The 26792-nt window shown below is 37.8% G+C and overlaps 1 protein-coding gene across 7 annotated transcripts in view; it reads left to right on the plus strand.

Annotated features, from left to right (window-relative positions):
• CCSER1 (coiled-coil serine rich protein 1) overlaps positions 1-26792 on the plus strand; it is a 755676-nt gene that overhangs the window by 458274 nt on the left and 270610 nt on the right. For 6 of the 7 annotated variants that reach the window (XM_076336760.1, XM_076336758.1, XM_076336763.1 and 3 more), the window contains one exon: positions 16732-16809. In XM_076336760.1, the coding sequence (XP_076192875.1) occupies positions 16732-16809 (78 nt within the window). Of the gene's footprint in view, positions 1-16731; positions 16810-24454; positions 24748-26792 lie in introns of those variants that run through there. The other variant, XM_076336762.1, reaches the window with a different exon arrangement.

The raw sequence follows: 26792 nt of genomic DNA on the forward strand, positions 1-26792 counted from the left end.
GCACTTCAAAATATAATCGCTGTCTTTCTCCACTTTTGCTTGTGTGCAAATTCTGATAGGAAAGCAAATGCTGTAAGTCGTGCTAGAAAAGTCAGTGTATACAGAATAACTGAGCATCTCTTCCTAAAAATGTTAAACACTGCATCACTTTTCTAGAAGCTTGCCACTCTTTTGACATAGAGTGGTGCTTGTGAATGACAAGTCAATTTTGTCTGCAGTATTTCTTTAACATACAGCTAGGATAACCTGAAAGTTTAAGATGACCTACTTGAGAAGTTCTGTGGAACTCATGAAAAACTCAGATACTTTTCCATAAAAGACAAGACACGTCTACCATTTCTGATAATAGCTATACTTTGAAATTATATCTGTTCAAGTAATTCTGTTTTATTTTCTGCTTTTGTGTTTCATGTTTTATGCAATTTGGAAATAGATGTGTGATGGCCTACTGTAAATATGTCATTGAATTCAGAGGAATGAGGCTTTTTGTTGTCATGAATAAAATAACATGCCATAAATGCTCAAGACGTGAAAACCGGCAAACCTTCTGTGGTTATCAAATATGCAACAATCTAAAACAGGTTGTCCATCTACACCTGACTTTGAGAGTTCAGTAATGTTCTGAGTTGTTGGTCTGTTGAGTCACTTTGAGTTTCAAGAAAATATATAGGAACCTGGGAACCAAATGGATTGATGTCCTGATAGGAAAAAAAATAAACTTTAGTCAGATTTAAGTTCTGCAAAACGCATTTAATGAACAGAGCAAAACCAGTTTTTTACCTTACTTGATTTTGTTAAATCATCAATAAACAAAAATGGGCTGAGCTTTTTGTACAGCTTACATTTAATGATTGTAGTTGCTATTTGTGTTATGGTGATTCCTAAATCCACGGATATCTTGTTACAGTGGACACTGCAGGAAGCTTCTGGAGAAAACAGAAATCTGAACCAAGTAGCAGTAGTATGGTGTAGAGGCACAGGTTGTTACCCTACCCCAAGGTCTCGCAAGTAAATTCTAAATTGCTTTTGCCACTAACTTTTGGATGTACCTTTACAGGGTGTTGTAGAGTCTCTTTTCACTTCTGTGGTAATAAAACACCCATTTCTTTAGCATGTTTTATAACTTTGGTTCAGTTTGAAATTTTGAAAATTGATCGAGAGCTGCCATACAGCTCCCAATTGAGTGCAGAGTTGTAGGTTAAAACAAGTTGTTTAGGTTCTTTTAGATTAAACATATGTTTGTTGTTGTATTCTAAAAATGCTAACCAGTACTTAGTCCCTGGATAATGTTGTGTGGTTGCTAAATATTTATAACTCAAGATCAAACCATCCGGTGAGCTATTTGATGATGATCTTAGTCATAGTAGTATTAGTTTTGGCAAAGACTTTTTTTTTTAACATTACTTCATTGTGCATTGGTAAAATCACCCATGGACTGTAACATCGACTTAGTACATTTCACTGTACATTGCCCATTAATTTTGGTTACTGAAGTATAGCCTTTTCCCGTCCCATCCACACCCCACCACCTAGTCATATAAACTATACCCTTATCTGCCACGTTAGTCTTTGCTTATGGTAATATTTTAATTTTTTTTTTTTACTATGTCATTAAGTATTCCTGATTTAAACTCTGGATTCTGGATCTTCAAAGTATAGTCAGGTTTGGATTTGCATACAAAAATATGTAGACAAGACTTATTTTTCAAAGTTGGTAACACTATGTGGACAATTTTTATAATGCTCAGTTTGAGAATACATACTGTTGTTAGACCGCGTGACAAACATTACTGAAATGTAATCACAGAGACTACTATTTTCTTTGAGCTTACATTAGTTGGCTAGAAGGTTCTCCCCAGGATGTGCCATATGGTAGCTTTTGCTCATTTTTTTTCTTAGCTCCTAGTACTTTAAGCTTAACTGAAGAAGGAGGAAAGTATCTACACAAAGTATCTTTTCCTTATTAAGAAAGAAGGAATAACTGGATGAAAAGTAGAGGCAACCAGTTTTCTTGTCCGTTGAAACAGTATCATCTGGGTGCTTGGGAGGCTGATATTGCAGTATTTCAAAACAGAGTGGATTTGGTTTAGGCTTCAGAATATGAAATAAGGAAAACTGTACTGGGTCAGTGCAAGGGTTTATCCAGCCCTTTAGCTGTCTGTCTCCAGTGGTGGCCACAAGCAGCCGCTTACAGAAAGCTGGTCTATGAAAGCATGTGATATTTTCCTTAATGCTCTCCTAGTCTATCACTTTGCAGATCAAGAGAGCTCCTGAACTGCTTGTTACCTGTTTATTTGTTAACCCCTAAAGGATCTTAAGTAAGACAGCTTCATTGGGGGCCCAACTTAAATGCCTCTACACAAACGCATGTGGCATGGGGAATAAACAAGAAGAGTTAGAGACGTGCACACACCTGCAGGGCTATGACCTTATTGGCATCACGGAGACGTGGTGGGATGGCTCCTATGATTGGAGTGTCGGGATGAAGGGATACAGGCTCTTTAGGAAGGACAGGCAGGGGAGACAGGGAGGGGGTGTCACCCTCTATGTCAAGGACCAGCTGGAGTGCATGGAGCTCTGTCTGGGGATGGATGAGGAGCTGACCCAGAGCTTGTGGGTCAGGATCAAAGGGAAGGCAGGGACAAGTGACATTATAGTGGGGCTCTGCTACAGGCCACCTGACCAGGAAGACTGAGCGGATGAGGCCCTCTATAGACAGATAGGAGCAGCCTCATGCTCACAAGCCCTGGTCCTCATGGGGGACTTCAACCACCCTGACATCTGTTGGAGGGACAACACGGCAGGGCATAAGCAGTCCGGGAGGTTCCTGGAATGCATCGATGATAGCTTCCTTCTCCAAGTGGTAGAGGAGCCAATGAGGAGAGGTGCTATGCTGGACCTTGTTCTCACCAACAAGGAGGGGCTGGTGGGGAATGTGAAGCTCAAGGGCAGCCTGGGCTGCAATGACCATGAAATGGTGGAGTTCAAGATCCTTAGAGCACCGAGGAGGGCGCGCATCAAGCTCAGTACTCTGGACTTCAGGAGAGCAGACTTTGGCTTCTTCAGGGATCTGCTTGGCACTATCCATCATATTTGAGAAGTCGTGGCAGTCTGGAGAAGTTCCCACTGACTGGAAAAGGGGAAACATAACCCCCATTTTTAAAAAGGGAAAAAAGGAAGACCCGGGCAACTACAGGCCAGTCGGTCTCATATCTGTGCCTGGGAAGATCATGGAGCAGATCCTCCTGGAGCTATGCTAAGGCACATGGAGGACAGGGAGGTGATTCGAGACAGCCAGCATGGCTTCACCAAGGGCAAGTCCTGCCTGACTAACCTAGTGGCCTTCTATGGTGGAGTGACTACATCAGTGGACATGGGAAGGGCTACAGATGTCGTCTTATCTGGACCTCTGTAAGGCCTTTGACACAGTCCCCCACAACATCCTTCTCTCTAAACTGGAGAGGCATGGATTTGATGGGTGGACTGTCCAGTAAAGGGTGAGGAATTGGTTAGATGGTCGCATCCAGAGGGCTGGATGGTCGCATCCAGAGGGCCAATGGCTCAGTGTCCAGATGGAGGTTAGTGACGAGTGGCGTCCCGCAGGGGTCCGTATTGGGACTGGTACTGTTTAATATCTTCATTACTGACATGGACAGTGGGATCGAGTGCACCCTCAGCAAGTTTGCAGATGACACCAAGCTGAGTGGTGTGGTCGACACACCAGAGGGACGGGATGCCATCCAGAGGGACTGGACAAGCTCAAGAAGTGGGCTCGTGTGAACCTCATGAGGTTCAACAAGGCCAAGTGCAAGGTCCTGCACCTGGGTCGGGGCAACCCCCGGTATCAATACAGGCTGGGGGATGAAGGGATTGAGAGCAGCCCTGCCAAGAAGGACTTAGGGGTACTGGTGGATGAAAAGCTGGACATGAGCCAGCAATGTGCGCTCGCAGCCCAGAAGGCCAAGCGTATCCTGGGCTGCATCCAAAGAAGCGTGGCCAGCAGGTCGAGGGAGGTGATTCTGCCCCTCTGCTCTGCTCTGCTGAGACCCCACCTGGAGTCCTGTGTCCAGCTCTGGAGCCCTCAGCATAAGAAAGACACGGACCTGTTGGAGTGGGTCCAGAAGAGGGCCACGAAAATGATCAGGGGGATGGAACACCTCTCCTGTGAAGAAAGGCTGAGGGAGTTGGGGTTGTTCAGCCTAGAGAAGAGAAGGCTCTGGGGAGACCTTCTTGCAGCCTGTCAGTACTTAAAGGGGGCTTATAAAAAAGATGGCGGCAGACTTTTTAGCAGGGCCTGTTGTAACAGGACAAGGGGGAATGGCTTTAAACTCAAGGAGGGTAGATTCGGACTAGATATAAGGAAGAAATTTTTTACGCTGAGGGTGGTGAAACACTGGCACAGGTTGCCCAGAGAGGTGGTGGATGCCCCATCCCTGGAAACATTCCAGGTCAGGTTGGACGGGGCTCTGAGCAACCTGATCTAGTTGAAGATGTCCCTGCCCACGGCAGGGGGGTTGGACTAGATGACCTTTAAAGGTCCCTTCCAACCCAAACTATTCTGTGATTCTATGATTCTATCTCTGCTGCTCACTTGTCTAATCCAATTTTACAGTGTTTGTAGTTTTATACCTCCATCTTCTACTTCAGCCATTCATTACATCTTTTAATATGCCTAGTTTGAAAGTGCTTTTGTTTCAAAGGTGCCTTTATTGGTTTAGGCTCACAGATCAGAGGGAGTCCCTAGTCTTTGACCAACAGACAGGATTCAGCTCTTTTCTACTGCATCTTTACAAGATACTATAGCGTGTAGTGTGTATTGAGAAATGAGGCATCTTCCTAAGCAGCGCTGGCTTATCTAAAAGCAGCGTTTACAAACAAATCCTTTTTTGATAGTAGGCACACATTATGAGCTGAGACAGCACTGGGGCAGCATTAAAGAACACTTGTAAAAATTTTAGCAAAACAATTTTATCAACAGTAGTGTACCAACAGGCTGATTATGAGCCAATAAAGAGGGTTTATTCAGTAGATTGAATTTATGTTATGCTATAAACTGACTACTAATGTTTCTCAAGTGCGATAGGTTCACCTTCATCTCTTTTTCGCTTCTTGTTTTCTGAGGCAAAATTAGAATTTATTCCTCTTTTGTCGGAAAAACTATAAGATAGTATCAGGGTGTCTCTTTAGACTTGTGTAACGTAATTCTTATGCTTTTATGAATATATTATAGTTTGGGTTGTTATTTCCCCTCTTCGAACAGTTTTATGTGACAGCTGCTTATGGTCATAAGTCACCTTTTTAGTTCCATTATAGCAGTAATCTGGGGACCATAGCAACATGTTTTGCTTATGATATATGTCAGTGGGAAGTCGAGGTCTAGTCACCATTTCCTTAAATGGTGAGAAATTGTATTTTTAAAAGGGAGAAAAAAGGAGAGATCTTTTTTAATGCTCTTTCGTGAAGATCTCGTAATGCTACTAGAAATACTAAGAAAAAACTTATTTCAGATTCTTTGTGCTATAGCTTCTTTGTGCATATGCATCATATCAAAAACTAGAATGTAATGGTTACTTTCCTTCTACAGTATAAGAATTGTCAGTATCTTTTGCAGGTGCTCAGAAAAGTACAACTTCTATACTGTGATGAAAATACTTTTCTACATATTTCATTACTTTCATCAACTGAAGTCAAAATGTCAGTGCTATAAATGCTCAACTAAGTTCCAGCATCCCAATGATTTGCTGTAGAATTCGTAACAGTCACACAGCTTTCATGAGGTCAAACTCCCTTCATTGGGAAAGTTTCTGGATTAATTAAAGAAATGTTTGAATGAAGAGGAGATTGATACGCTTCTCTCCCATCTTGTGCTGGAATGTTACTGTGTCGTAGTCTGTCAAGTATTATCAAAAATACGAAGGCTGGTTTGGATTGCTTTGGTGTTGTAAAAGTGAAAGCAAATTTTGTTGTCTGATCAAAACTATTCTGCTTTGACAAAGCAGTACAAAGCTGCTGAACGTTACTCATGAGCCTTGGTTAGATGTGCAGAAGTATTGGGAATATCATGATAATGCATATTAAAGCATGTTGGTTTTGTCTTATTGAATTAGATATGATGTACTTAATCGTATTTAATTTTCAGTATCTCAGTTGAGCTGAGTGGGTAAGAGTGGAGGGTATGAGTATTGAAGCTAAATTCACAGTAACAAGTTACCTGCTTTAATAACTTTCCAGTGTCAACTAGTGGCAAAACCCATGCTGTGGCTTCCCCTGAGAGCAGGTTCACAAAGGGTAAAAGTGCCTTTTGGTCCTTGCTTAAGTAAATAATTGTGTAGGAAAAAGTCTTTGCAGTGCGTCTGAGAGCCTGGTGTAGTGACCGAAGCTTTTTCACGAGCAATACCACTAAATCCTATTCTGTGTATGTCTCCTCAGGCTTTTATTGAAGTTCTCAGTTTCCCTGTAATTCTCCATGCCCCACTTTCCCATACAGTCCCTAAACATCCTGCTGGGCTCCTAAGTGTTACCTGGGCTGAAGGCGCTGCGCAGCGTGGCTGGGCTGGGCTGAAGGCGCTGCGCAGGGTGGCTGGGCTGGGCTGAAGGCGCTGCGCAGCTGTCTGCCAGCTGCCCATCCGGCTGACTTTGAGCTTGAAGCTCATGCTGAAGCCCTTTGCCAGCTTAAGTCCGTCGCATCTGTCCAGACAGTGATTTTCATGAAACTTACAGAAACTTTAATTTCCTAACTCTGTTGCTTGGACTAGTTAGTATTGACCACTGTAATAAAAAATTATTACTGAGAAATAGGTGGGCAGGCAGTGTGATCACTCAGCGTGTGCATATGAATATGCACACTTAATGGGCTGCGTATGAGTGCAGGACAAAAGCAAGTCACATAGTTGTCCTGTTCTGGCAGTGCTAAACCCAAACCGATGGTTCTATCCAAAATACTTGCCAAAATGTACAACTAATTTATTAAATTATTGGCATAATGTCACAGGGGGAACAACTCAAAGAATGGCAGCTGTGGGTTATTTTCAGTATTGCTAGGTATATTTGCAGTGATACAGGGATCATACGTTGTTGATAGGAGTGAATAAAACTGCAGCCTTATTTATCACAAAGATTGGTACATGTTTTTGTTCATTTCCATGGTGGCAGCAATTATTTGGTTTATATGATTTTTTTTTTTAGTTCATTTGACCAACAAATGATCAAAATCTGCCCCATGCAGTTGTTGCTGGGGCGACTTGAAAATGACCCTTTGGTTGTGTTTGTCGTATACACTTCTAATGCCACAACCGTGAATCTCGTTCCTCAGGACAGCCATCTGTAAAATTATTGTAAACACTTAGCTGTGTGAGGTTTAATTAATGCCAGAAGCCTTCAGTAAACATCAGTTGCAGTTTAGAATGTGCTGAGTTAATGATTCCTGCACTCTGCCTGATGCACGTGCCATTAAATCTATGTGCAAGGTGGCTGGCACATTAATCACATCCCACGAATGTCCCTGCGTGCACAGAGGGAAAGGAAGCCGCAAACAAACAGAAACATTTGACAGGCAATGCGCTTAAACATCTCCACTTAGCGACCTAAAGGACAAAGTGCGTAACGTTAGCATTTCACATGGTAGGGAAGAGAAACACAACGAAAAGATAACGAGTGCCTTTGGTACTTTCAAAAGTCAATAAAATAACTTCCCTAAGTAAAACCTTATATAAAATGTGTTTCAGAATCATCTGTTAGTAATTGCTACAGGATTTTCATAATGCTGTTATTTTGTATTGTATTTGTTTAACCAGAGTTTTTTCTTCAATGAATACTGATAGTCACCAAAAAACCACGGAAGAAGTTATGGAAAGAAAAAAAACCTTCCAAAACAGATGTTTTGGAACAGACTGTGAAATTCTGTTAGTGTACCCTCCACACAGAACCTGGCAGCATTTAAAATCTTGTGTGCCATGGAAGTGATAAATACGGCTGCTCTAAAAAGTGATAAAGGAAGAAAAAACCCCAAGGCTATAAACTGCGTGCTTTCTTTGTTTACCAAACTTGATAGGTTTGCGTTCATATTCATGTTAGTTTTGTGTTGTGTGTCAGCACAACTCTGCCAGCTGAATCATGAGCATACCAACGAGAGGCGATGTTGTGGCAGTATATCTTAATGAAAGTAGAAGTGCAGGAATAATCTGTTCAATCCATATTGTCCTAATCTAGGCTCTTGGAAGAGTTAATTCTCGCTATGCTATGAGAAAAGTAGTGTGCTACTCCCACCATACAAATACTTGAAATAAATATGTTTATATCCTTGTTTAAGGTTTAGGATAGTAATTTTCTAATTTGCAGTTGTTTCTAAAAAACCTGAAAGCTGGTTTGCTCGGTTTATAAGCAATTTAATTGAACACCTTACATGTCTCATCCCCATTTTCAGCTAGTAAACTTAGGAAAAGCACAACTTAAATGAGGTAAAACCACGTTATTCTTGATGATCAAGTATTTTACAGCTGATGGGTTAACAATTGCTGTGTAAAAGAATAGTAATCAGTTTCACATCTTCAGTGGGGCTATTTAATACTGTACAGTTAAGTAAATGAGAGCTATAATTGAAACAAATTTCACTGCCGTATCTGTCATGTCCATTTAGAAAAAAAGCTGAAATATTGTGAATCGAAGGTGTGCAAGTTGGATCTTTGAACCTGAATGTGTAGTCCTGCTTTGCAGTAATCTCGCACATAATTGTATTAAATACTGTTCGCTGTTGTGGACTCTGGGACAATAACTGAGCCCAGAAATTCATATCTAAAGTGAATGCCTTGAAGTTTAACGGTGTGAGGAAGACTGCTTTTGTGCATAGGACATAAGACTTGGACTGTGGATCTGTACAGCACTCCATAACTCTGCAGGTGGCTTCATGTGTGACCTTGAAAAATAAATCACCTGTTGATTGTTTTTCTTCAAATATCTGTATGAAGATCAAGTCAATAGCACTAATTTTTTTTGTGTTTGCTGCTGTAAGACTTAGTGTCCCTGTATCACAATTTCTGAATTATCAAACTGGGATAATATTGTCTCCTAGGCTTGTCTGTTGGGTGTCTTATATTTTGGGACAGGATTGTATTTGTCTACGTGGTCCTAGCGGTGGTGTAGCAGTGATAATCTAAGGACATATGGGTTGAAAGAGAGCTAGTATAAGACTAGCTAGATGAGCTAGTATAAGACTTAGGATATCTTTTGGGACATCTGGATGCAACCATAACACAAATTAAGACTAACAACAATGCTTATTAAAAGTTCAAAACTGTACTTGCAGAGATAATTTCCGCATGAATGACTATGCTTGATGTGTCAGCCTCTTGAAGGTTTTTATGACTGCACTACTGCTTGTTTTTTCTTCCCTTTCAATAACTTTCTCAGGTTTTGGGTTTTGTTGGTGGAGGTGGTGGTGGGGAGGATGTTAAGATTGGCATCACTTCTTATGGCCATATCATTCATAGACTGTGACCATATAAACTTTTTATTGTATTGCATTATTCAAAGCGTGTATGGCCACGTCTGGGCCATATATGAATTTGTGATTTGTAATTTTTTTATTTTAGAGATGTGAAGACTAGAAAAAGTTCCTCTGTACTTTGTGACATGCGTACATAAATTTATGTCTTAAAGTAGCATTGATTTATTATGGGAAACATAATCAGTAAGGAAATGACTACTCGCTATACAGCTTTACTGAATGAGTGAATGATAGTAATAAATAATAACCAGGTATTGCTTTAAAATATAAATTATAAATTGTAATACCACCTGGAAATGGAGTCTCTTACTTTCTGTTGATGCAACAGATAAACCAGGAAATAATCAAAATGCATTTGTTTTTCAGAAAAATTCCCCTGATCCAAGAAATGTGATGTTATTTTTTTAATATAGCATAAACAGATATCTGCCACTGTTTAATACTATATCTTAAAGCATCTTCCAAAGATGCTTTTGAAAAACAAAGTTAAAAGCTCAGGTATGTTTGCAAAATCCTTATCCTGAAATTCTGTGGTGGTCTCATGTCCCTGTAAACATTTAGTTTTAATCTTGCAATACATACAAAAGTGGTAGTGGTAATGTTTAGGATACAGCATGGTCCAGTCAAATATGGGAGTCAGAAGATAAAATTTTTAAGGCTCTTTTCCTGTCTCTGGCATTCATCAGCTCAGTGGACTAGGAGATTCACTTCTTTGTGTGTTTTCTGTTTCTGATTAGATAGCCTGTGCTCTCAAAGCTTGGCGTCTTCTTTTTATTGGTAAGGTTGTACAGCACTCAGCAAAACAGAAGAGGTTTTCTCTAGCAGAGCTTGGGGATGGAAAGTTTAAGAAAATACTTGGGATTATAAGGATTTCAAAACTTTTTTTAAAATGATTGTAATAACCCTCTCTGGCTAGGATCTAGTAAACCTTTGCATTACTGTAAGTGAATCTAGCTGGCATGACTATAGTGGGGCTTGTAATTCTACTAAGATTTGAAATCTTACTAAATATTGTTCATCTTCAAAAAGCTATTATGAAGTGATCACACTTTTAGAAGTTGGTTTTTTTTTTCATTAAATGTATTCAGACTTGGCAGTAACTAATTATTGAAGTATTGCAAACTGCTTGGAGACAGGCTTGTCTTAGCCTTTCTTGATTCACACCTGGATACTGTGTTCTGATAGAAATCCAGGCAGAAGGGACGTCATTTTTCATTCCAGATACCGTAGTTACCATATGCATGGGACTTTGCCTTTGTGTTTTACAAAAAAATTATTATGTAATAACTGAAAAACTTTTTTGGTTTGTATAAGAGTCCTGTGTGAAAACTATGAAACGTTCACTGAAATTGCGTGTTGTTTTGGTCTTTGTCGTTTACAGTGATTTGACAGAACTAAAACCCTCAATGAAGCCTCTATTTGTGCATACTTGGGTGCATTCCCACCAAGTTCTCCCTTGTTTTCCTCCTGAACGATGGGCTACTGCCCTTGTGGATGATCGCACCCATTCGCTGCTGTGACTCCAGAGTAATGCCTCTAAATTTATTGTGGCTTTTTAGCACCTTAGTTCTTAGTAGTTTATCTGTTGAGTGTTGAACCATGCTGTAGCTGCTTTCTTAGCCTGTGCTGGAGAGACAGCTGGGCTTTTGGCTGGGCTTCACAAAGCATTTTCAAGTATGATGTGATTCAGCTGTACCACAGCTGATCACTAGAGCTATGCTGTATATGTTATGTTTTCATCCCAAACTGAGACTCAGACCAACAGGGACTCAATTTCTGTGGAAATAGCTGTCATATAGTCAATTCTGTAGCTTATTGAGCCTGCAAATTAGATAGAATAGATGTTGGAGAGCAGGTTTTTGTGCTGTTATCCCTTTGCTCTCACTGCCTAACTGCTGCTGTCGATTAAGTTTAATCCCAAAGCACATTAGAATTAAAAGACTTTGCATTTTTGTAAGTCTTCCGAAGAAAAGCTTTTCTCCCCCAGTTCTGTGGCAAACATAAGTTGTTGTTTGCAGTGGGGTAAATGCCTGAAGCAAGGGAAACGATTGCATGTAAATTGTAAATCTGACTGCAGTGCTGATGCTGACAATCATAGGCTGTTTTGGATGTATGCTGAGAGAAAACCCAAATAAAACAGATTTGTCTTCATATAGTCGTACAATAATCTGTACAGACTCTAGAAGAGAGAGGTTGAGTTGTTTGAATATAAAGAGATTTGAAGGCAAAAAGTTAAGTTGTGAGATTTTTTTTTAATCTAAGGATAAAGGTGAAACAGCTCTTAGGAAAAAAAATCTTTAATATGTTATTAGCTATAAAAAATAGATTCCTTAGTGACGAAAGCCACAGCTGTACTGGCTAACAGACTTCTGATCCCTGCAGTACAGCTGGAATGGTAAGTTCTGGTGTTTGGTTTAGTATGACCATATAAGGTAATTTTCAAGCTTTTTCTTTTTGGAATTTGCAATTAAACAAAACACCACAAGTGGTGACCATGCTGTCAGTGATAGGGAATTGGGTAAGACAACGGTCACAAAAACCGACTTTGACCTGTTCACAGTCAAAGCTATGAAAATTGTTTTAATGCTTTTCTGTTCAGAGAAGGAATGTTACAAAAAACCAAACATATGTTTCAAGATGTATTAACCTATACTGACTTCCTAAATATAAGTAGTCTGGTAGTAACTGACTTTACTTTTTGTCTAATAGCTGTCTTTCAGTGGTGAAGACTAAGCCCATTTTTCACTTAGTCTTTTGTCTTATATTTCACTTATCTATTTTATCTGTAATGTTTTTACATGCATGTGATCAGCTGATGCCTGTTATCTTCCTATTTCAGCACCTCTTGGTGACTTATTACAAACACAGTAATAAAATAATAAGTATATAAACAATGACACTCTTGTACCAGAGGTAGTTTGAGATATAAACTACATGTGAACTTATTCTCATGTGAAGGAATAGCTTTATTGATCATGGTCTAATGCTTTTCACTAAGGCTCTTGAAATACTTCAGTTAGTAATCTCAGTAATTTAAGCAACTGCAAATGATGGAGAAAATGTCCTTCCACATAGTTTTTCTCTCTCTGTCCCCCCAACACACTCACACACACACACACACACGTATGTGAGAGGGAGGGGTTGCGATGAATGTTGCTGGCAATGTTGCTATGAGTATCTGACTTAAAAATCGCCAACAGCTCTTCTTGCTTTTTCACTAATTAGGATGAACCCAGGGATTGAGAATTTTTCATGCTCTTATCCCTGTCACCTTGCAAGTGTACACTTAATGCTATTTATTTTAATAAGAGGGAATAACAACACACAAAACGGTAAGAAAAAATGTTCATTTATGCTCTGTCTTAAAAAGTCACCTAGAATTACTTTGTCTGATCCTAAAAGTCTAAAAATAATTAAAAAATAAATTATTCGGTCCCTTCGTGGTCTTTAGAGAGGCAAAGGCACCTGTTTTGTCACCCTGAAAAGAAGGATAAGGAAGGATCCTTTTGCAGTCTTTTTACTACCTAATATAGAGAAGGTGGAGCCGACTCCTCTCAGATACATGCGGTGAAAGGGCAGAAAGCAGGAGGATGGGACAACTTAACCTTCTGTGATTGTATGAAATATCTCAAAAGAAAAATGGGGGCGTTAAGAAAGCACCATATACTGTGTTTTGGCTTTCTCAAAGTCCTTACATTTCAACATAGACTTATGAAAAAGCTTTTGGAAGCTTTTTGGTAGTTGGGGAGAAGGTGATAGGGTGCAGCGTATGCAGTTAGTGGTATGAAGACGGGGTCGCGTATGGAAAAAGTCACTAATTATTCAATTTCCCTTGAAAGCCTCTGAAAGAAGATAACTTCGGTGTTTTAATTTGGCAGGAAGGTCTCAAGTAAGTTTCAGAACTTGAAAAATTGCTATAAAATGTTACTTTATAATAGTAACTGTCTCTAGGAGTAATGATGTGATGGCAGTTGAAGGCTGCTATGGGAATATATGTCCAGGTAACTTATTTCTTTGTTATGAATTGATGTTAAAGCATGCTACTTGGCTTGTAAAGATTTTTTTATTTGCCTGATTTGCTATGATTGAGAAAAAGGGACAGGTATTGAGTTCCAGAAGTCCTTTTCCAGTACCTGGGCACATGGAAGTTTGTCAGTCTTTCCCATTTGTATTAGTTAGCTTAATAAAAAGTAAATGAAAAGGATTGCCTTCCTTTTAAGACTGCCTCTTGCTTAGTGCCACAGGCTGTCGCACTCGTAGCAGCGCTGCTGGGTTGTTGTCTGTTCCAATGCCAAAGACCAAATTAACTATGCGGACTCAGACATATCAAGCAGCATACTAGGTAACACATTTGCAAAAGCAAAATTAATTGATACCTGGACATCAATTCTTTTAAAATGACCATTCTCAGTAAAGTTTTGAAAAGAAAGTATTTGAGCAAAGGGGCAAATCTCCTGCAAGCAGTCTTTCTTTGTTGGGGAACACGACCTCCCTGCAGAGGGTTTTTGGTTGTACCTGGGAGCTGGGATCTGTGTCTCAAATGCTGTGCTGTACGTGAATAGCAACAGTAAATCTATGGCCAAAAGCAGCCAGTGTTTTAAATATCTAGCAAATGTTGCCAAATATTTATAATTGTTTACTATGTAGTAAAATAAAGTGTCATTTTATACTTTTTTTTTTTGGTGTGGAGTAGGATTAATATGTATTTTTGTGTGAAGATCTGCTACACTTTTACAGAAACAGTTACACTGAAGTTTTGCATTTAGCTTGCTTTGTATAGTATGCTATACTTTATAGATCTAAAATTCACATTACAGTGTAAAAATTTTTTTCCAGCATTTTGTCACATTAGTTCATTATAAAGTCTGTCTATTGATGTAGTCAATGCAGCATGAAATTATATTTAAAGTATCAACTTACCATTTTAAGAAGTGGTTTTATATTGGAAAGAACACTTTATAGTGGTTTTTGATATCTAATACCTTTAATGTTACTAAAATTATTTAATAAACAAAGGTATGTCTTTAGGAACACCTACTTTACTTTGGCAACTAGAATTCTAGAAATAAAGTAGTGCAAGTTAGGGAAACATAACTGAGATGAAGTTGAATGAGTATTAAGTGTAAGTAGCCTCTTCCAGTAGGATGCTGTTTTGTGACAAACCGTAAGTTGTCTACATTACTGCACAGAAAATATTTATGTCTGCGATTTTAAACTTTTTGCAGACTTCCGCTGCATCACTGCAAATAAGATAAAATACACTGTCTTCTTATTATATTTAATAATTTTGAAAATAATTAATTCCTATTATGAAGGATGTTTTGCATCAACACAATTGAAAGTACTCTTTTTGTAGAGTAAAGAGAAGATACTAGTTGTCAACATGGACGTCTAACTTCTGCTTCTGGCAAAGATTATAATGTAGAGTCAGAAGTTGGATGTGTTAAAAATGGATCTCACTGCATATATGCAGTTAAATGAGCAGCTCACAGAAAGAAATGGATTTAATTATTCCAACCTTCCTAGCTTTCCCAGTTAATTGGTTGCCTTAGTGAAGGTTTTGGGTTCTTCTGGGTTTTTTTCCCCGGTTATTTCAAAATATGTACTTGTGAATCCACAGAGAAAGTATGCAAATGTTAAATTTGATCAGATACACAATTGATTACTGGTTTTGGTCCAATCATAATGTTACTTGAACATTCAGTCTCTGTGAATGTCTGGGTTTGTAACTAGAAAATTCATGGATCTTCTGAGCAGTAAAATGTTATTGTCTAAATAAGATGGTAGATATATAACAATGTCTGTTTTCTAAACACATAAAAATGCTGTGGGCAGTGGACTAGTAAATTCAAACCTCAAGAAGATGAAGCTTTTCTGTCGGAAATGAGATTACCTTTGCTATGAATTCAGTTTTAACTCAGTAGTTACATCAGCAAGTTTGGGCGCAGTTGTCTCATACCAGTGAAGTGATCGGTCTGAATTCTGCTCGCTGTGCCCCCCTTTCCTCCCTGTCCTGCCCCAGTATTTGAAGAGTTGAAATACTGGAGATAGGGTCATTTAGGTGTTGTCTTCTTCCTGCTGTTTACATGCTTTTGGCCAAAATTTACTTAACGTGGTGATGTGCATCTTGCCTTGAAATGAATAACATTTGATTTTTAAAATATGTAGAAGAGATACCTACGAAGGAAAACACAACTCGGACAATAGCTGAAAGTAATAACATTTCTATGTCTTTCAGTAAAAACTGAGATTCATTCAACTTGAGATTCAATTAACTTGACATTCAATTTACACAAATTCTGTTTTACTCTAATACATACCTGTCAGTAACATTAAAACATATCTTTGTAGGTCTTGAGAAATTTGAGTCAAAGATAAGTATTTTGTATGGCTATAGCTGAAAAGTAAAACTGAATCGGTAGATAGGAAAACATAAATCAGTGCAATAAAGGACTTTGTGTTCTCTGTTCATGCAACCTTCCCCTCCTGTATGCCTTTTCCTGCCTTAGCCTGCATATTTACAGTTGTTTCATCATATACTTTCTCTTGGAAACTAATATAGTATATGTAACGGCTTGATGAGGATCAACATTTCTACTTAGTGATGAGTTTCAAATGAAATATGGAAATGCTTTTTTTTGTCAAAGCAGCCAGATTTCTTTGCTCAAGCCTGTTCGAGAGATTACATGCCACACTTCCAAAAATGATGGAGGTACAGAGGGACAAGGGTGGGAAAAGCAGAAATCAGTACAATACCCAAGAATATTTAGGCTTTGCTAACATGTTTGCATCAGGCAAGGGGGAAGTCATCTCAGAGTTGTGATCTGCGGTGGAGTTTTCATGTTCCTTACTGTTTCTCAAAAAAATGGTTTCTTTGCTGTTCGAATGGTGCTGGTGTTTGCAAGAGTCACTGCTACTGCTCGGTGCTTTGTACCTGTATGTGCTCTGGAAGAAGATTGCTTGATGTCACACTTCAGTGACATCCTTCTTGTGGGCCCAGCTCTACTGCGTAGTCGGACTTTCCGAGTCCACTGTCTGTTTAAGAGAAAGATAAGTTGATAAAAGGAACTAACAGTAAGGAAATCAACCTCCCAGTGAGAATAATGCCATAATAAATCTATTTCTGAACAGCTGGCCATGCATGAGTTTTGAACTTACCTGGATATTTGTAGCTGCAAAGCCCAGTGAAAAAACATGACTTACCTATGATATGTTATTTTGGTTTACAGGAAAAGGCTCAGTGCTTTCAGAAGGCTCTTGCTTCCCAAGCAGATAAATCCACGCAGACAGAACTCGTAGGCCACGATGTAAGTAGCTGTATCGAACAGTACTTTTTATCATCTTTGTGGGTGTTCAGGCTTCTGTCAGCTTGTTTGCCTCTGCTGCTGTTGTGTCCATGCATTGATTTCGTGGGATTTACAGGAACACCACTCATCCTTTGCTCTTAAATGTTTCTAAAATACCTTCTGAAACATGAGAAGATAATTACAACTACCTGCCAGCATTCCAATGCCCTATTAATTTTATGTTTTACAAAGAGCTGAGAATTAGCATAAGTGAATGTGGAGGGATATGTATTAGTGGATTGTGATTTTTCTTCAGTATTCATTTACACACTTATTGACAATTTAATGAGGTTATTATGTTTATAATTGCCATATGCTGTCCAAACAATATTTGACTTTTGGAAGATAATGGAATAAATACAATTTTGCCAAGTGATGTTAAAATTCTGTTTCCTGAAGAGCATCTGTCAGAATTTCTGCTGGAAGGTGAATTGATAGTATGTATCCTCATGCAAGAACATTGTCAAGGAATATTCCTTAGCTGTAGAAATATATTTTTTTCCACATTTTTTAAAAATGAAAGTATTCTGTCTGTGGGACATTGGTTGAATATGTGTAAGAGAGTCGCTTGTTTATATGAGCCTTCTTGAATAAGCTTTTGATTAAGAATGCCACAATGTGGAATATTTGGCACAGTTCTGTTCTGTGATTCGAGCAAAATCTAACAATACTTACCAAAGACAGTTCTCCAAAATAAGGCTGTGGTTCTGTGTTGGTGTATATCAAAATGCTGCTTCAAGTTTATAAAAAGAACACTGGAATTAAAGCAGGTTTTGAAACCTTCCTTTCAGTATGTTTTAGTGGAGCATTAAAGTTTTGTTTTCTGAGTCTTCAGGTAGTCTTCTGAAGATAGAAACATAAAAATTTCATGTTTTAATCTGAAAAGTTCTTGAAGCAAACTACACTTTGGTGTTTTTCCAGACTGTCTTTTAAGCTGATTCAAGCCAGGAGTACTAACTTTTTTTTAAAAAGTAAAATACTTTGGACAAAAATGTAGTTATAATTATTATTTTTATAGGTATTACTTAATACTTGTGGGTTGGGGTTTTTTTTGAGTATTTTTTATTTAGGGCAAATAGGTACACTGAGTAAAGTACAGACTTATCTGCACTAATTTCTTGTTAGTGGATTGCCAGATATGAACCCTGATGTTCTACTGTGTCTGTGAAATAATGTCTGTTGGAATTTACTGAAACTGTGAGGTGTATATATTAATGGTGAAAACCCCATAATATTCAAAAATACTTGAAAACATTTTTGTATGTTGCAATGCTATATCCCTTTCTTCTGGGACTAATTATCCTTAACAGCTACTTTATTACATCTCAGATGTTAAATAGAAGTCTTTACTAAAAATGAGAATAAGCAATTTGTAGGGTTGCTGGGGGGGGGGTTGTTTGTTTGTTTTTAAACAGATGTGATTTATGTATTTGGTTGTTCTCTCCCAAATCAAATATGTGTTATCTCATGCTGCAGAGATCCATGCTGTTAACGGATTTTTTTTTTTCCTTTTTCCAGTCTGTGTTCCCTTGCAGTTTTTGGGGGGAGGTCTTCTGTCAGTAAAGTAGATGATTGCTGATTCTGCAATAAATTAGACCCCCTTCCCCCAAACAGATACAGTTTTCTGGCTGAGGTCTGAGTATTAAAGATAATAATAACAATAATTTTAAAAAATCCTTTTCTTTAGCAGCATTCTCTTCAACATTAGTGGAACACATTTTTCAACCTTCCCTGTTAAAATGCCTCTACCATGTCATGGTTGCAACCATATATTTTCTTATATAGGGTGATGTAATGCAAGAACAAAAGGAAATGTGGAATGTTTTTATATGGAACAACACATCCACCTGTATTTATCTTGTACAGAGTACTTGTGAAAATTGTATTACAAGGAATTGATCACAGAGAAAGTTGAACTGATCTACAGGAATAAGACATGCTTACTGTGATCATCATGAAGGGAATTCAATGAAGAAGAATATGCAAATAAATAGTATTAACACTTTTCGCAATATTGTTAAAAACTTTTGGTCACCTATTTATTAGGTTATGCAGCTTTTCTTCAAAGGATAGCTATTACAGGTGATGATAGGTTCAACTGTGTTTCTGCTGAAACCAAGTGGCAATTACATTTGTGTTCTTTGCTTTTACGTGAGATTTCAAAGAGCAAGTTGTAACCCTGGCAAGTAGTATCTGTACATCATTTTATTCAGGATATGCGTAAGTGTGTATAACTACAAGAATATTGTGCTAATGTGAAATTAGATTAAATAGAAAAACACAAAACAGATCAGAGAATGCAAGATACAATTTTCACCCCATTAGCCACACATTTTGAGAATAGCATACATTGAATACTTAAGATATCTAGTTTAAAGGTAAGCAGAAAATTTAAGTTCATTCATTCCATCATCACTACAGATTTGCTGCTGTAATTCCAAAAAAACCAAACAAAAGTAGTCACCTGTTTTATTTCTCCTTAATGCAACTTTAGAAGCTAACAATAGTCGGATAAAAGTGTTATCAGGAATTTGCGTTGCATTATTTCATCAACGTTGTACAAATATTGATATACACTTCAGAATGTAGTCTTTCAGAAATCCTTAAGTTAGTGCTTCTGTGAATAGTTTGTTTTATATTCTTTCATATTCTTTTGTTTCACTGTATAAACTTAATAGTTGCCTATTTTGCAGTGCAAAAAAAACTGAGACAGGTTAGCCTCCAGAAGAAAGCAATGCTCTGTTTTGTTTGACTTCTGGACAATGTCTCCAGTAGTTGAGAGACTATTCTTTAGCCTTGGAGTTCATTTAGATGCGTTGTCAAAAGTAAATGGAAGTTCTGACTGACTCAGAGTAGGAATGAATCCTTTCATCCATAGGGTGTACAGTAATGAAAAAAGGCTAGAGGCTAGTCTATATTCAGGAAGGAATGGGTGAAGAAGGAAGAAGGGCAATGTTTCTAAGCAAAGAAATATTCTTGTCTCTGTGGAGCTGCTCTGAAAAAGTTTAAACGGTGTTGACTGAGTGTTTTGGGTAAGTATTTGAGAGGTTACCAGAATGGAAGTTAATATAGTGTATTTTATGTTAGCGGATATAACATAATTACAGTCAGATTCTGGCTGTCAAGGTGATCAGCAAAGTTTGGATCATGCAATCTCCTGCAGTATCTGTAAATTATTGGGTAATAGTTCTGATAGATTTCTCTGTTTTCTCCCATGCAGCACACTGAGATTTTTCAACTGAAATTGCTTTAGAGTACCATATTAGCAAGCAAGTGGAAGCTAAAGTCTGTAGCAGTAAAGATAATGTTTCTCATAAAAAAACTGAACTGGAAAGCACACTGCTTAATCTCTTGTCTGTATTAAAACGATCTAATATGAAACTTAATTATGGAATTAAAACATAAAGTTTAAAATAAGTTTTGATAAGGAGGAAAAAGGTCTTCCATGATGAGAAATGCTGCAGTTTGCTTAAGTGATTAACATGACCACTTTGCTACTTGACTAAACTGAAAGTAAAATATCAAGCCAGCTGCTGTGTGTATGCAAGGGAAGACATTAGAAAGCAATCCAGGTTTCTTAGAAAGCTAATTGCTTTCTACTGCAGAATGTCAAGGGGTCTCCACCTTGTGATAGTCCTAAATTTATTCTGTTTTCCAATATGTGTACTGAGAATCATTTAAAACACGTTGGAAGTCTTGCAGAAAGAGCCATGTGCGCAACAGATTGATGTGGGAGACTGCTAAATAATAAATGATTACTGTGTCTTAAATAATCAATGACAATTTAATCTCCTTCACCTTCCTTTGTTTGCAAAGCCTTATTTTATTGAGAGATCAAGGAATAGTTTCTTCCATGTTGATCAGGTTACTAAAACGGACCGGAAGATGAATAGATACAGTAAACTAGCATTGCGACTGTTACAAGATCATGTTAAGCAATACAACTCTGGTTATGGCTGCTAGCTAAATAGGTAGTCCAAAGTATCACGCAGGCATCACACAAACACTCTGCAGCATGTGCCATTGCTAATGAGTTTTCAGTAAACTGTGTCTCAAAAGCAGAATTAAACAATCACAGTACAGTTCTCTATTTCTGTCACCAAAAGAAGTCCGACTCGGCACCGCTTTGTCAATCTTTATCAGTCTTTGGATGAAAAAAATTTGTACTTAATATTATTCTGCACGGAGTAGAAATACCTAAGAGCTGACGTGATTTCTACAATGTCTTTTCTGTGTTTGCCTTGTGCTGATATTATAGGTTTCACATCTCAGAACTGCTATTCTGTTTGTTCTTTGTCTTCCATACTGAGAGTAAAGCTGATGTAAACAGGCTTTGGACTGGTCCTTAACTCATTCCCCATTTAATGAGAATCCTTTCCACTTTAGTGGTCCTTACGTTTTGTATTATGCTTCTAGAGTCTCAGACAACAAACTTGTGTGGTATTGCTCCCAATCTGCTTACTGTTTGATTTGCATAGCTACAAACAAAAATTGCCTTTCCTTGGCAGTCACCAGCTTTGCATTTACAACAGTGCTGGGTGATACACAAATAGGCACTGACTCTAAACACCTGTACTACCATGCAATATTAAACTTAATAGGTATCCATACTAATACATTTTCAGGTTATTTGTTTTGTAGCTTGCTGTACATTACCTTGGACAGCACGCCTCCGTTTCCCTCTCCAAGCCTGGGCACTGCTTTCTGCAGAGCCTCTGTGTTTCACTAGGAGGGAGCGGAAGACGTGGAGGTGGATGCTCTAACTATTCCCCTCCACCTCCTGTCTATGCTCCCCATCCTCCCTGGCAGCCAGCCAGCATGGTTTATGGATGCTGTGAGGAACCATGTTGCATTGTGTCCTCTACTTTAGGAAGGCAGGGGAACAGAATACTAAAGTACTTGAATTTCTTGAACTTTCCAGTTTAATCTAAATATATTCCTGCCCACAGTATTGCATAGTTTGTTTCAGTGTGAAATGAATTGTATTTTGCCACCTAAAACAGAAAATACATCCTGCTTCTGCCTCCCCCCCACCCCGCCTTGGAGACGGATGTCCACCTGCTATTGTATGTTACTACTAGATTATTTTTCTCCATTTATTTCTTATTTTCTCTCTGAGTTTGTTTTCTAATGTATACAGTGAAATAATGCAAACTCATGCCTAATATACCTTTTTCTAATGCAAAATTATTTTTAAAAAATAAGTACCTTTAGAAATCAAATAAACCGTTAGCCATTTCAGTCTTTGCTTTGCTTGTACTTCTGTGTACCTATTCATATCTGGATATCCAGGTTGTTCTTGGCATGGTAATTCCTTTCCCACAACTTCCTCTAGCAATCATTTTCTTTTCTTCTCATGTCCAATTTCCTTTTTTTAGTATACAGTTTCAAAATACCATTTCAAAATCTACGTGTGTTTTAGGATGTCCTACTTGTGCAAATTCTGTCAAACTTCTCATCCATTAATAGTGAAATTTATGGTGAAACTTTTTTGGTTTTAATGACTGCCTCCCACCAGCCCTTACCAAACATACTGCCTCACCATCAAAATCCTTAGGTACTTGCTGTTTGAATTCCATTTAGCCACAAAATCATGATCATGAATGAATTGTTACACCTAGTACTGCTCACTACAGGGATAAACAGTTCAAGTTACCGGTGCTGAACTTGCCGGAGGATGCTTGCTTGTGCTGAGCATTTGGTGTCTGTGGTGCTATACAAAAAGTGATACAGGTTTTCACATAAACGAACTTCAAAAGTAACTGGGTTCTGGAACAGAAACTGAGACTTGCTGTATGGAAAAGACAGGCTTCCACTAATCACTTTACTTCTGTGGCTGATTGTCAACAGGTATTATGCATTTAATTTTACCATCTCTAGGTATAAAGAACAGTAAAATTTACATTCTGTAGTGGTGCTCAATTAGTATGAATGATCTTCAGTTTTGATTTGTGGAATGTGAGTTGGCTTCTGGCTGCTTGAATAAATAAACTGCGTGCTGTTTAAATATCTGTAGTAATATGTGGCTTGATATAATAGCTGAGTTTCCTCGTAGACCAGAACTTAATATAACACTGTAGTCTCTGTATCTTTAAAAATATTGTTTTCCTGTAATATACTCTGCAATAACAGTGCAATGTTTTTCTTGCCTGTTAAGTTCTCAGTCGTTCTACTTATTCTACATTTCTCTGTCATAAACTTCTTCTGTCTTTGTATCTGCAGTTATGCTGTTGCTATCTTGCTTTTAAAGTGCAATAAAATATGAGGTACTTAGAAATATTAACCAGACTTATTGTCACTAACTTTTGCTTAGATGTCTTGGGGTGGGGGAGAGAAGAAGGGGAAGAAGTAAAGGAGGGTATTTAGTTATTACTACTTATTCATCCTAGAGATTCTTTTTTTGAAGATAGTGCTTTTCCCACTTTTTCTGCTTTAGCTCGATCACTGTCTTCTCCTTAGAGTTCTCCAGAAGTTTACTTTTTCACTTAAGCATATCCATCAAGACATTTTGTCTCATTTCTTATTTTTACTTTAATTTCTGTGTAGTACTGAGTGAGTGTGAGTATGACTTACCAAAATGTTATTGCAGTAGTCTATTTTCAGCATGTTATAGTTACATTGTTTCTATCATAAAGATGCGACCAGGCAGTTCATGACATCTCAAAGTATTAATTAAATGAGCAGTTATCCCTAGAATTAATAACATGTTTTTAAATTAATAACATGTTTTTACTACATTCACTCTGACCTGTTACGCTAAGGATAGAAAGAAGTAGGACACTGACAAACAAGACCTTTCAATAGATTTTATTTGATTGAAATTAAAAAACAAACCTTGTCCCACTAGATTATACCTTGCTGACTCTGTTCATGCATTATGCTGAATACTAGCAGTCTCCTATTTGTAAGGCCAGAAAATGATTTGGGAATATCATAGCAGCACTGAAATCTTTTGATTTTTGTTCAAAAGAATGAACAGAGAATTTAAAATGCATTCAATAATAATCAGAAATTCTCAAACATAGCAACGTTTCGCAATAGGCTTTGAGTATATTTTCTTAAAAATGATAAAAACTTGGATTCATCTTGAAGAAAAGATCAACAAGCAAAATTCAGAAATGGGGCATGGATAACCACTGTATTATAAAGCAATGTGTATGTTTTTTGTCATATTAGTATGTTTAGAATGGGAGCTTTTTAATGCAGAATGATCTACTTACACAGTTTTATCATAACATGGAAATGTTTTCATGTTGTGTGCATGCTGCATGTAGATTCCCTCTATTAGCATAAACGAGCTCATTCTGGTGACCTTTTTCCTGTAGAGACATGGCATCTGTTGTACATAACTGTTTTCTAACTAGAACTGTGTCATGCACAAGCTGACGAGTCATATTTCTGTTTTTGTATGCGTTGTCACTTAATTCCTTGTTATGTTGATCGTTGGTGTGAAAGAAGCTTTATTATTACATGCTGCCTGCATGACTGCATACAGCAGAAATGATCATTTTTCATTTAACTTTGTGTTGCCGTCAAACCATGCATCTTTAAGATTTCATTTCATTTCTTTTTCTTTTCTTTCTTTTTTTTTCTTTTTTTTTTAAAGGCCCTGTGGAATGCTCCATGTTCTGAAGGCTTAGTTTACAAACCTATCAGCATCTCATTCGTTCCATCATTATTAAATTAAAAAACAACATCTGGAGACTCTGCACTTACGGATTTAATTAAATACTGCTGTATATGAAATGAGCTGCAAGTTACCCTTACTGGCAAAATGCTACTTCTTAATATAATATTTGTATTATCAACAGTCCAACATGACTTTTTTGGCAGTAATATCTTCATTATTAAATATATCTATGAATAAATTATTAGTAAGCTATCTCAAAGTTATTATCTGAAATAAAACTCAATTATTCTTACCATTTTGTGCAATTAATCATCCACTGGTGATTCACTACAAGTAAGAAAATACTTCAGTGATGCTTGTCTCTGAGATTGAAAAAATCCATCTTCAAGATCTGGAAACTTAAGGAAACGATTAGTTTTTTAAAACCTGTATTTTTTTTGTCTTCCAGTAATAATACTTTTGCACCAGTTGTGAATACAGGGTCAGCACCTTTAAATATGTGCTCTATTTGATGAATGTTCATAATTATGTATGTAACTTTCATGTGTGATTCAAGAGACATTTCTGCAGGGGATTTGGTAAGCTTTTACAAGGTCAGAATTTACCCAGCTTTATCCCAGGAAATAGGAGAGCTGATCCTGAAAACGTACACTCTGATTTTCGAATCGATTCGAATTATAGCTTTACTTTCTATCTTATTTTCTGAGTACTTCAGCTTCTAAGAGACATTGCTAAGACAGCACCGATACATGTGAGCAAAGTGAATACTGTGTGTGCTGGACATGACTGTGCTACTTGAGTGGATAGTTGTTGTTGTCCAAAGCGGGGGGGTGTGGGGGTGTGTGTAATTCCTGGTTTATGGCTTTATTAAGCAAGGAATCAGGAGCAAACTGGAGAATTCACCACAAACCCCGTCACCGCTATTAGTTGCTTCAGTGTTCCCTTACACAGGATGACTTCATTCACCCGAGGATATACTCTACACCCACCCTTACCAGGTAAGATAAGAAGGTGCTTGTGCCATCAGTATTCTTAAAGCTTTCCTGCTAATACCTTTTCTTACTAACAAGAGATGATACTTGAATCTTGTTACTATGCGACTTTGATTTGGCCTCGTAGTATATAATAATAACAGTTATTCAACTGGAGCAACTGTTTAGCACCTGTGGCTTTAATTTCAAACAGAGGACATACTACCCTCATTTAAAAATAACATTTCACCAGTTATTCTTAAATGGATCTGAACTGAAAATAAAAGCAATCAACTAAATATTCATGCAAGTCTTTAAAGTGAATGAGCCTTCTTCACAGGTGATGTTGCATTATGTTGGCTGATTCTGTACCACTTAACATGGTGTTATTGTTTATCAATCTTACATAATCTTTTCTTCTTTTGTTCGTAACAGCCATCTTCAGCATCCTCTCTCGCCCTTTCAGTCAGGCTTCCTGAAACTTCTTTGCGTGTATAATTCATAGTTCTTATTGTATTTGCTGGAATATCTTGAAAAACCAATTAAGAAGCAAATACATAATTTAAAGAAACAACAGAAATGAGCATGTGCGTATTATCCTTTTGAACTTCACCTTCCTTCTTGAACTTTATCTGTTGCCATTCTTCCATCTCTTCCTTGGTACTAGAAAATCCTTTCTGCATAGAAATGTCTACCTCTTGCTGTCTGTCATGCTTTCTTTCTTCATCACCATCTTTGTTACGATAATATTTTCAGTCCATGTAGGATACTGTTATCTGGAAGAGGACAGAGGGAACATTTAACACTGTGATGCTTTGCTTAAAGAAATACATATTGGGAATGGAGAGAGTTGTGAAAAAACTGTATAAGGCAGTGAAAGAAGAGTGGAAGAAAAAAATCATTTCAGGATTCCGATGAGAAGAAAACTAGCTTCACTTCCTAAATGAACAAGCTTTTTACCTGTTCCTCCTAAGTCTATGAAAGAATACTTAAAATACTCAAACAGCTGGTGTATTTCTAAACCTGTCGCCTGATAGAGGTGTTGCTAACAGCTGTCATTTCAGTGCAAAACTGAATATGGCCCTTTGACTTTGGGAGTAAAGAGCGTAAGAGTTGGGATTTTAACTTTGCCAGGAAATCACCCATCATTTCCAATACCTTTTTTGCAATTTCTTTGTTTTACTTTCGTTTGTTTATAACCTTACAAAACAGTATGAGCCAATGAGAAATCACTCAGGTTTGGTGTTTTTGCTCACATAGCATTCAAATGGTCTGAAAAAAAATCATGATTGACAAGTAATATTCAGACTTCAAGGAGACACGATCAGTGGGGGCAAAGCCCA

The sequence above is a fragment of the Aptenodytes patagonicus genome, chromosome 4 (assembly GCF_965638725.1).
Source record: "Aptenodytes patagonicus chromosome 4, bAptPat1.pri.cur, whole genome shotgun sequence".
Taxonomy (NCBI): Eukaryota; Metazoa; Chordata; class Aves; order Sphenisciformes; family Spheniscidae; genus Aptenodytes; species Aptenodytes patagonicus.